Below are 11,056 nucleotides of genomic sequence, written 5' to 3'. Positions count from 1 at the left end.
TGCGCGTGAAATACATACATCTTTGGTCTAGTTGACATCAAGCGTGAGTTAGTGAATGGCGATCTCCTGGTTTCGCTGAGGGCAGTACCCGTGTTTGACACTTTCGCCACTTGATTCACTGTGCATGTACCCATTCTGTGAGTTAGAATGTCATCCCCGATTCTGCTTCCGTGGCTTTGAACGGTTTAGAGTACAGGTCGTGGCGCGGCACCTCGCATGACCGCCACTTGTCACGCACCTTAGCCAGAGAGGCTCGCCTGGAGAATTTGAAGGACCCCACACCATCACCGATGAGAAATCGAATTGAAAAGATGCAGCAAATACCCAATGCAGTTCGAGGAGTAGGATGTGCAAAGCAAGTGACCCGTGAATAACTATTACTACAGTACGTACTTTCAGTCTGCCAGCGACCACACAAACGGCGAGAATGACGAAATCAGGCCGAGCCTTCCGTGACCTGACGGATGATCTTGAGCGACTGCTCCGACCTCGGGCGGATGTCGACCTTGAACGGCGCTGGTGTCCTGTTTCCTACTGTGTCAATAGCAGGCTCAGTTCCGCGTACTAACGACGCTCACCTGAACACGGAGTTGTCGAAGGTGATTTTGGGTTCGATGACGTTACCGTTATCGTCAATCGCCTTCGAGATATCGAGCGTCGCGACCATGCACGCCATTACAATCCACAGGGACTGCTCGATGAGGTGCAGGCCCGGGCACCGTCTCCGCCCGAAGCCAAAGACGAAGTTGCGCGGGTCACGACGCTTCGCGGTGAGCTCGTCCGCAGGCTCCAAGAAGCGTTCGGGGTGGAACGCCTCGGGCTCAGGGTATACCTCAGGGTTGCGAACCATGTTCCTGGGAGCACACGTTCAGGCGCGTTCACACGTGAGCGGACCGCTGTGGACACTCACCACACGTTTCCGAACACGATGGTGCCCTTGGGAATGTGGTAGCCGTTGTAGAAGTCGTCCTCCATCAGACGGTGTGGAAGCGCCAGGGGCACGGGGACGCCCCAGCGGAGCGTCTCGCTCATGACACATTCGAGGAAGGGCAGAGATGCACGGTCGCTGAAGGTTGGGAGACGTCCGGAGCCGACGACGGCGTCCATCTCCTCTTGCACTTTCGCGAGGACTTCGGGATGGAGCATCATCGCGAGGATGAAATGGGAGACAGTGGTCATAGTCTGGGAGAACGTCAGGATATCGCGCGGCTGCGGAGAAGACGGGACTTACGCTGTCGATGCTGGCAGAGTACATCGAGTTCGCGGTCCACCGGATGTCAAAGTCTCGCTGGGGGTCAATCTGCTCAGCCTCTTTCTTCTCTACGCCGCAGCGCTCGTGCAGCTCCTCAAGCAATGTCGTGCAGAAGCACGGAAGGGCGCTCCCATCTCGCTGCGAAAACCGATCAGCTCGCTCCATCTGTCATGCACAAACGGAACTGACCATCCGCTCCTTGACATACGCGTACGGCTTTTCGACGAACTCTTCCATCTTAGCCTTCCATACGGCCGCCTTGCGCTTGAAGCCTGCGCCGGGCGCCCAGTCAGGCAGGTTTTGAACTGAAACGATGGCATGTCAGCATAGTTCACTCGCTCCCCAGTGTGAAATAGAACGTACGCGCAGGGAACACGTCAACAGGCCAGATGCCACCACCAGACGCAATCTCGTTGGACAGGATATCGACGCACTCGTCTGCGAGGCGCAGGAACTCGTCGTCGTTCGATCGCGCCTGGTAGCCATACACCGCCGACAGCGTCAGGCCACCGGCATACCTAGACACAACCGTCCCGAGCAAGTGAGCTTTCCGTGATAATCATACGTAAGGACAAGAACGGACCGCTTCAAGTTGCCGACGTAGTCGGCTGGGTTCTGGAGGAGTCGCCTGAGGAGGTCGTGCGCCTCGCTCTCGAGTAGAGGGTTGTATTGCTTCACGCTGTTGACGCCGAGCGCCATGTTCATCAGCTTGCGCTGGCGGCGCGACTTGTCGCCATAACGGGTAAACGCAACCTGTATATCGGCTCGGGTCAGATCGACGGTCCCGCCTGTCAGTCCGATCAGGTCGCTGGACGTACCATGTTCTCGCAGCCGCATCTACGATCGTTGACTTAATGTAAGCTAACTTCATTTCGCTTGAATGGACCCGGAGATGGTACGCACAGATCTCCGGCCATGACGAGCCCAGGCTTGTCGGAGTAGATCGCGCCCCTCTTCTCCAGCAGCTCGACGGCGACTTCATATTTGTTGATGAAAACGAGGCCTTGGCCGAACACATGCAGGTAGGTGATGTCACCTGGAGGATACCCGTGTTAGATGAGTCCCCGTGAAGTCAGATCCAAGGCAGGTTTGAAATGCGTCAGCCTCCTGGCAGCATGCAGTGCATACTGCGCATCCACTCGGTTAGAAGGGTGAGACGCCGATACGAAACCTGCACCTCCCGAGGTCTGCCGTCACCGCATTATGCAACGAACTCGGGTATGTCGGCCACGCCTCCTCAAGTCTGAGACTGCTGCGCAAGGCGATGGCAACCATGCAGGAAATAAGCTTTGCTCACCATATTCATGTGCCCACTCCTTTGCGCGCAACCAGAGTTCATGCGCAGTGAGATTGGTGATGTTCCCGACGAGTGGGAGAGGCCTGGGACCAGGCGGAAGTGCGCGCCGAGGCTTGTTCAAGTGTGACCAGACGAAATAGATCGCTGCCAGCACGAAAGCAAAGGTGATGACGCCCATGGTTAGATAGTTAAGTTATCGAAGGAGTGTGATCTGGGGAAGAAGACGAGCAGACGAGGGGCCGCAGTATATATACGTCAGGTCGGCGAATGAGATCTCAGGCGGCCGATGAGGAGGGCCGGACGCACTTAAGCCAGGTGGGTATGGGGCGTGAACGAGTGTGTGGGTATTTCGATCTGATACGTGCAGCTGAGAATCAAAGCTTCCAGTAGACACCAATACAGACTTACATGGGGGATGGGAGATGCCGCAGAAAGAAGGCCGGATATGTTATAGGACGAGCGGCAAGGCGTACGGTGCTTTATACTAGCCCGGGCGTCCAGACCTCCGGGATTGGGTCGCGTTGTACGTCTTCGGCAACGGCTTGAATTTGTGTAATAGATTGGGCGTCAACGCTACCCATTTAATGAAACGCGCTGGCATGGCGTACCTCGACCGCCACGCCACGGCAGCGCTCCGGAGGCGAGCGTGCGGCGAGCGTCATGACAACTCGCGCGAATCCCGCTGCAGCAGAGACGGGATGCATCCGGCCTTGACAGTGCAGATTTGGGAGAGAACCTGCGAGAGAAATCGGTGAGAGAATTGGCTCATGCAGATGCATCGCGGACGCATTCTCCTGACAGCGAAGTCCAAGAAGGTCGGCGGAGTTGACATCAGCATCATCCCCGGCACGTGTGCCAGAGTTTAACTTGAAAGGAACATCCCAATCAAGAAGGTACCTTCTTGCGCAATGCAGCATAGTCCAGGGGGGAGAACAACGTTGGCATAACGAGCAGGGACCCTTTCTGCTCTTCCTACCACTGCACACGACTGCTGGTAGATCGCACCTCACGTCACGTCGATTATTGCATCCCACGCCGCGGTTTAATGTGATCCGGCGGGCCGCCACCAAAGTGTTCCGAGATCATACAACTCGTAATCGGGAAGCAAGCGAGCCTCGGTATACGGAGCGGACGTGTCGCGGACATGAGAGCAATCTTGACGTCCCTGGCTTGATGCTTCCTAGGCGGAGGGCCGACGTCGGCGCGTTCAAATTTCAGGCGCATTGAAGCCTAAATGCAACGTCCTTCGTTGCGAACCCGAAAGGCATGCTGATCTACGGGCGTAGCTGTCCGTGGTACAGTCAGCCATGCATTCTCCTTAGAATACAAATCACAAATGCTTCTCAGAGATCTCGACGGAATCCTCGTCAGCGACAGGCTCCTAATACCAGCCGTCCATACTGACGCGGAACCGGTAATGCAAACGGGCACAGTAATGCAAACAGCCGCATTTCTCCCCTCATACCGAGCCGTTTACTGGGCCAAAAAATCGTATACGACTGCTACATGCTACCTTAATATCATATATGAAGCAGAAGTAGCTGGGTGTATTGTACGCCGCGGGAGAAAATCAAAGATCTGTTTTCGGGTGGCTGAATACAGGTGTAACGAGAAGTTGCTGCACCGGGTACTACAATCCTTCCTTCGGAACACAAAGTTGAGACTTCAGGCACATAAAATACCTTCCAGATATGCTTCCTAAAATTTTCTGAGGTGTGTGTACGAGTGGAAGATGCTCGTTTGCACTGCACATTGCACTGGAGTTGGGAAGTGCAATGTGACCGGCGGCGTCTCCCCATGCCGAAACAATCTCCGCTTGGGAAGCAGTGGCGGGTGGCAACTCCCTTTGAAGCCAGTGTCGGCCTTTCGTTAGCAGCCAATATTAATATCACACCGTAGTATCCGACTAATACTGTCTACTCGGTAGCTAATAGTCACATTTATAGTATGTTGTATGCTCTTCTAGTTGCTGTTGCACTGTACCGTAATACACACTTTGCACTCGCACTCGATGCAGCCGCCGGCGCCGGTTTGCATTACTGGTTCAGCATCTGCAGTAGACGCGCATTCGGCATAACGGCAAGCAGGCGGACTCCTAATCTCGAGTGGGCGCCAAATGCTGCACCTCGATGCTTTGGCGGGCAAATGGGTCTCTCGTTTGCAGAACTGCCGAAAGCACTTTCCCCTACCGCGGAACGTCCAGAAAGATTCATGTGTGCTCTCAAGATGTATAAATATGATTCTATAACAAAAGATTGACATGATCATTCTGTTTGAGCAGTCGGGACAGTAATGCAAACGCGTTTGCATTACCGGTTCAGCGTCAGTAGTGTTCTCGCTCGTACATGTCGAGGGGGGACTTCAGCCTATATACGAAAAAATATAAAATGAGCGCTTAAATCATATTAGACGCTCTAAAGTTTTGACTTACTATACTGGGGACTTTTTTAGCCGAATTGACGAGGAGAACACTATAGGACGGCTGGCCAAACTTGTCCCCGAGGCATGGCCGAGGGGGCGCTTATTGACTAGTCAAAGCGACGTACCCCTACGCTAGGTCTTATTTACTGGAGTATCCGACTGGCGTGCGGTCGCGTATGTAATCAAGCTTGGGCGGTTGCCAAGGGCCCGCGCGATCGCAAATTGGCGAAAAGAAATCAAAAATTGATGGGGACTCGAACCCGTGCGCTGTAAAAGACAGCCGTGCGCTGTAAAAGACAGCCGTGCGCTACAACCACTCGACCATAGCAGCTACATAGGTTCCTCAACGGCACGCGATAAGAGTACTGTACAGCTTGTGGGCGCTATTCTCGTACGCCCTGCTGTCACCTGTCGGCGCCGTCTGCGGGAAGTGCGCGGCCTGGCACATCAGCGAAGCACACAATGATTTTTCTGGTGTCCGTGTAGGAGTTGCCTCTGACAGTTAGTCAATGACTGCTGAGTTCTTATCATCGTCACCCCTTCTGACAGCAGGGCGTACGAGAATAGCGCCCACAAGCTGTACAGTACTCTTATCGCGTGCCGTTGAGGAACCTATGTAGCTGCTATGGTCGAGTGGTTGTAGCGCACGGCTGTCTTTTACAGCGCACGGGTTTGAGTCCCCATCAATTTTTGATTTCTTTTCGCCAATTTGCGATCGCGCGGGCCCTTGGCAGCCGCCCAAGCTTGATTACATACGCGACCGCACGCCAGTCGGATACTCCAGTAAATAAGACCTAGCGTAGGGGTACGTCGCTTTGACTAGTCAATAAGCGCCCCCTCGGCCATGCCTCGGGGACAAGTTTGGCCAGCCGTCCTATAGTGTTCTCCTCGTCAATTCGGCTAAAAAATTCCCCAGTATAGTAAGTCAAAACTTTAGAGCGTCTAATATGATTTAAGCGCTCATTTTATATTTTTTCGTATATAGGCTGAAGTCCCCCCTCGACATGTACGAGCGAGAACACTATGGACGGCTGGTATTAGGAGCCTGCGTCAGCGACGTCCTCCTTGAACCAACGCTCCTCTTCGGTAATCGACACGTCGTTTCCGCTCATCTGACGCTTGCGCATTAGTCCGTCATCATTGTACGTCCAGTCCTAACATTGCATGAGTAGCATGAGTTAGCTCGGATGTTGACAGAAGCATGGCGCCGACCCATGCAGCTAGCTTACCTCCAAGCCGTAGCATCGGTACCACTGCTTCGAGCTATCCTGCTTGAGCTCAAACCATTCGTAGAAGAACTGCCATGGCAAAGTCGTTAGCAAGCATTCGTCGTGGGCGCGCATCTCAATCTGGCTATACACCCACCTGCACTGCGATCTTGTTATCCTTGAATGCGAACAACTCCTTCCTCAGTCGGTACCCGTTCTCCTTCTCCCATTTCTTAGTGAGGAACTGGACCACCTCGTCCCTCCCCTTCATGAATTGGTCGCGGTTCCTCCAAATCGTATCCGGCTTCATCGATGAACCGATTAATCGCACATATTCCGCTGCAGGAAGCTCGACTGACCGTATACGCCTGCGAGACGCGCTGGGGGTCACGAGTGTTCCATAGACGTTGCGCAACCTTGACCTTCTGGAGGGCCGTCTCCGCGGTGAAGGGGGGCTTGATGGCGGACATGATCGTCTTATGAAAAGCTAGGTCGTTGCTGCAATCAGAAGACGTCTCAGCAGCATTATATAGGCCTTCGACGAGTCATGTATTAGAAATCCATCGCGAAGTCACGTTCGGGCAGCCGACTAACAGCGCAAGGATCACCGTGAATCAAGGGGATTTGCATCAATTAGGCAGCTGCCGGAGGGTAGTTTGAGAAACCAGTGCGCCTCGAGTCACCGGAAGGCGAGGATATCGATTTCAGCGGGTCGAAACCGGGGATCCTGGGTATGTCGTTTATTGGCACACGCAGATGGGCCCGACGTGGCTGCGATGAGCGCGCCAAAGGGCTGGTGCAAGGCTGGTGATCAGTCGTTGGGTGCTTGAAGCCCTGGCCAACAGCGGGTACGGTGAGACAGAGACCTGCTATTTAGGGCACTTTCAGCCTCTGGACCGCGTTAGAGCGCTGGTTGGCGTGTAATATTTCATTCCGTCGCAGCAAGAGCGATGGCGAGCGGTGCGCCGTAGCCACACCTAGTCATCAGATGCGCTATGTGAGCGACCCACATCGATATGCGGTCCACACGTCCGCGACGCTGTCGTAGGCAATACATGCACCGCGTCAACCGGAGCGCCTTGCTACGCCCGAGCTAAAAGGTGACTATATGCGCCCCAGAGCACGTCATGGGCACTGAAGGCGTCCAAGGCGAGGCTTGAGTAAGATTGATGAGAAAGAGCATCTATCAATTAAGAGCTCGCAATTGATCTTGCGAGACGTATTTCGACGTCGGACACGCAGCTAGTCATGCTTAAAATTCGATCACTGTCTCTACAGTGGAGGTAAGAAGATACACACCATTATATCTATATATCTATAACACCGTTTTACGGAAAGTATAAGCTTTCACATGGGATGTTGGAGGATGGAAGAGAGTTGCAGCAGAGGACCGGAAGAGGACGACGACAACGGACAACTGGGCCACTCGGCTATTGCCGCCAGAACACGATCACGTGCAACGCGCGCACACGCTTCAGCAGTCCGCGGCGGCTGAAGCACACTCGTTGCTAACTGCAGCACGATATGTACGTTTTCCTCTATGTCTAACATGCTTCCAATGGAAGCGGCTCTACAGATTTATACAGTGCGAAGGTAAGTGTCATAATAAAGTAATACACTCCGTATCCTCATCATCATCCATGCAATTCATGCGTCGGGCGTCGTCTGTGTGGGGTGCTTGAATTTCCCGCTTCCTCTCATGAAGATATCCTGCAAGGCATGATCAACACCAGCGGAGAGTGCAAATCGCAACAATGCTAACCTTCGTCATCCCCTTGACGATCAAGCCCAGAGCTGCACGCGACTCGTAGAGCGGATATAGCACGACAGAGATGGCGGAGCAGAACGTCCAGATCATCCCGATGACGACCCACGCTGTGAGGCCGCGCACGCCGTAGATCGTCTGCGCAAAGAAGAGGGGCAGCGGAATGATGATCAGCATAATCAGCGTCTGCGGGAGGAATGGTCAGCATCGCCGAAAGGAAAATAGACAAGTAGTAAAGCCACGTACCAAAGCGATCGAGGACCGCGCGGCAAGCTTGTACGCCTTCTTGAGGGCAACGGGGTCAAGCTCATGCGCCTCTTCCACCATTGCCGCCTCCGTCGAGTTCACGACAGGCTCGGTCGACACCTCGCTGGCAACACGCTTCTTCTCGTCGATGTACTCCTCTGGCTCATGGTCGACGCTATCCTTCTCCGTCGGGGAGAGCGAAGGCGTGTTGATCGCACGCGTGGCGTCGAAGTTGAAGTCGTCTGGCCAGATGAGGGACGTCGTCACAGCGATGATACCGCCCATCCCGATCGAGGCCAGGTTACCCGCCAACATTTCGTAGTTCCCAAAGGTCGTCTGCGATTCAAGAGTCAACAAATAATATCGTGGATGGTAACAGAGGGCGACTGACCGTGGCGTTGATGACACCGTCGTTGAGCGTAGAAGTCGTGACGAGCCACGCGATGACACCACACCAGAAGCCAATGAGCGCACCCGCAATGCAGCCCCACTTGTTCGCCTTGCGCCAGGTGATGCAGCATGCAATGGGGACGACGGCAGCGCCAAGGACGACGCCCATGAAGTCGTATAGCCAGCCCATAGAGATGCCAATGTAATAGAAGATTAAGCCAAGGATCCCCATAACGATGGCGAAGAGGACGACCTGCATGCATCCATCAGCAGCTGCTCAGGGAGACGATACCGGGCAAGACGACTTACCATTCCATGCGAAACGCGCAGGATCTGCGCCTCAGTCGCCTGCGGGTTGATATACCTTTTGTAGACGTCGTACGTCAAGAGTGCAGAGACGGCGATGAGCTCAGCGGAGGTCGCAGACGTGACGGCCAAGAAAAGCACAATGAGCAGCGCCGCGGCACCCGACTTGCCCAAGAGTGCAGCCGCCGCCGCAGAAGCGGGTAGACCCGCACCAATGTCTGCTGCGGACAGAGGTATCATGGCCGGGTCGCCCTTGAGCGCAACGGCGGAGAGACCGAGCGTCGTGGAGAACATGAAAGGAATGGCGAACCTGCGAGATGTCTAGTAAGCACCAGGAGCGCTCGTTCTGGAGGAACAGACTGACCAAGCGAGACCGCCGAGCAAGTATGCCTTGACGCAAGTCGCCGGTCGGCTCGCGATCGCACGCTGCCAGTATGCCTGGTCCTGGAAGACCGTCGCGAAGTTACCAATGACGTTGATCACACCGAAGATCAGCCCGTCCTTGCTGCGCATCGTCAGGTATGACCCATGCGCGTTGCCTGAGACCGGTGCCTCCACGGCGGCCTTCGCCAGGAGAGCGTGCATGGTGGAGAAGGAGCCAATCTTGTCTGAGGTCGCGTAGACGGTGAAGACGAAGACGAAGATAATGGCAAAGAGCACGGAGGTGTGCGTGTAGTCGCAGAGGAGCGTGGCACGCATGCCGCCGACCACGACGTAGATGGCAACGCCGACTGGGATTAGGAAACAGGCCTTGAGGGTGTTCAATCAGCGGGCAAGGTGGGTGGAACACATAGCGGAGGACTTACCGCAAGCGTGTTCATCCCAGTGAGCGATGTCACGGTAGCTGACCCACCCAGGATAAGCATGGATGAGACGATGATGTTTGTCGCCAGGCCGAAAAACATGAAGACGAGGTGCGCAGTGGTGCCCCAGCGAGCGTAGACAATCTCGAGCCATGTGTGCGCGTGTGGCGCGTTAAGCTTCAGCTTCGCTGCGAGCTAGATGCGGCCGTCAGAACCACACCAGTCAGTATAGACTTGTCACACGACCTACCTGGGCAAAGAGTAGAATTTGGACCGTAGCACCTGCGCCGTACCACCATGGACCGGATATACCGTACTGGTAGGCAACAGCACTCGATTGCAACTGACAAATTCGATCCGTTCAATCATTGGTAAGGCAGAATGAGGATCGTTCGTACCAATGTCGCCGCCCATGTCCAGGCAGATACGATACCAGATGCGATCAAACCAGGTTTGACGCTCCTAGAGGCGCTGTTGAACTCTTCAGAGTTCTTCGGCGAGAATCCCGTGTATCGCGCTTGGATGGCTGTCAACCCAACCATGAAGACGCTGAAGAACAGGCCGATTCCGACCACTGTACGGCGTATCAGAACGCGTGCTCGTCAATAAGACATCAGTCTACTACTCACCGACACCGTAGCCCGCGCCTTGCGGGAGTACTGGGCTGGACGACATGGCTGTGTTGACAAAGATGGAAGCTAGCACGTCTCTGGAGTCGAACAGGGCAGCTCAGGTGCTGATACTCTCGTGACTTCAGCAAAGAAGTCGATGCGGGGCTGGCGAGAAGCGTCAAGCAAGTTGACGTCTGTACGAGATTTTATAGCAGAGCTTCCGAGCCATCAGCACTCCAGCGCCTTCCGGTGTTCAGGGCCCTCCTCGCCCTATCGGAAGCCCGCGTCCCCACATCCATTGGCTATGGCGCTGACTTATCTCGAGGACACGGAGGAGGTTGATAAGGACATGGTTCATCCTACGGGTAACGGCTGCAATGATGAGTAGGTGGCGGTGTCTCCGAAGAAACATAGCGACCCAAGGGTAGTAGAGGGAGGAACAGTGGGCCATACCGAATCCGCGCTGTTCACTGAACTGAGAGCAGCGGGCGTAAAGCGGCCACATCCGAGGTGGTGCGGGGCAGGCTGGGGGAAGGCGCCCCGCAAGCGCTTCCTGATAAGGGAAAGCGGGGGCGCGATCCGCACGATCGATCTCCAAATCTCTCAACCGTTCTCCCGCTCAGTGGCGTTGTAAATTTTCCTCCCCCGAGAGGAGTCGCTCGCTGGGAGAACGCTGCCCTATCGCTGCAGAGGCTTGTAAAGCAGGTACTGGCAGGCCAAGTCTGAGCCAAGTGGCCACCGGCACAGATAACAGTTG

The 11,056-nt window shown here is 54.9% G+C and overlaps 3 protein-coding genes across 3 annotated transcripts; all 3 read right to left on the bottom strand.

Moving 5' to 3' along the window:
• Positions 1-289: 289 nt before the first annotated feature.
• Positions 290-3,086, bottom strand: B0H18DRAFT_1014840 (cytochrome P450). Its single transcript, XM_048029178.1, has 11 exons — positions 2,958-3,086; positions 2,550-2,903; positions 2,156-2,288; positions 2,071-2,089; positions 1,836-2,005; positions 1,616-1,770; positions 1,442-1,557; positions 1,232-1,390; positions 911-1,182; positions 579-854; positions 290-524 (listed from the first exon to the last, which is right to left on the bottom strand). Exons 2-11 carry the CDS (start codon positions 2,725-2,727, stop codon positions 437-439), a joined length of 1,566 nt encoding a protein of 521 aa, XP_047891963.1. The 5' UTR covers positions 2,728-2,903; positions 2,958-3,086; the 3' UTR covers positions 290-436.
• Positions 3,087-5,956: 2,870 nt separating this feature from the next.
• On the bottom strand, positions 5,957-6,674 carry B0H18DRAFT_1014838 (uncharacterized protein). Its single transcript, XM_048029177.1, has 4 exons — positions 6,538-6,674; positions 6,336-6,482; positions 6,200-6,268; positions 5,957-6,124 (listed from the first exon to the last, which is right to left on the bottom strand). The coding sequence occupies exons 1-4, from the start codon at positions 6,646-6,648 to the stop codon at positions 6,008-6,010; spliced, it is 444 nt and encodes a 147-aa protein (XP_047891962.1). The 5' UTR covers positions 6,649-6,674; the 3' UTR covers positions 5,957-6,007.
• Positions 6,675-7,825: 1,151 nt separating this feature from the next.
• Positions 7,826-10,363, bottom strand: B0H18DRAFT_1120360 (urea transporter; the record flags this gene model as incomplete). The annotated part of the gene is made up of 10 exons (XM_048034099.1): positions 7,826-7,888; positions 7,941-8,129; positions 8,190-8,525; positions 8,581-8,832; positions 8,889-9,195; positions 9,250-9,635; positions 9,692-9,883; positions 9,939-10,031; positions 10,087-10,262; positions 10,318-10,363. 10 exons carry the CDS (start codon positions 10,361-10,363, stop codon positions 7,826-7,828), a joined length of 2,040 nt encoding a protein of 679 aa, XP_047891961.1.
• Positions 10,364-11,056: the final 693 nt, after the last annotated feature.

Source organism: Fomitopsis serialis (genome assembly GCF_022376445.1).
Source record: "Fomitopsis serialis strain Sig1Antser10 chromosome Unknown B0H18scaffold_46, whole genome shotgun sequence".
Taxonomy (NCBI): domain Eukaryota; kingdom Fungi; phylum Basidiomycota; class Agaricomycetes; order Polyporales; family Fomitopsidaceae; genus Fomitopsis; species Fomitopsis serialis.
This window is presented reverse-complemented; position numbering and strand designations above follow the sequence as displayed.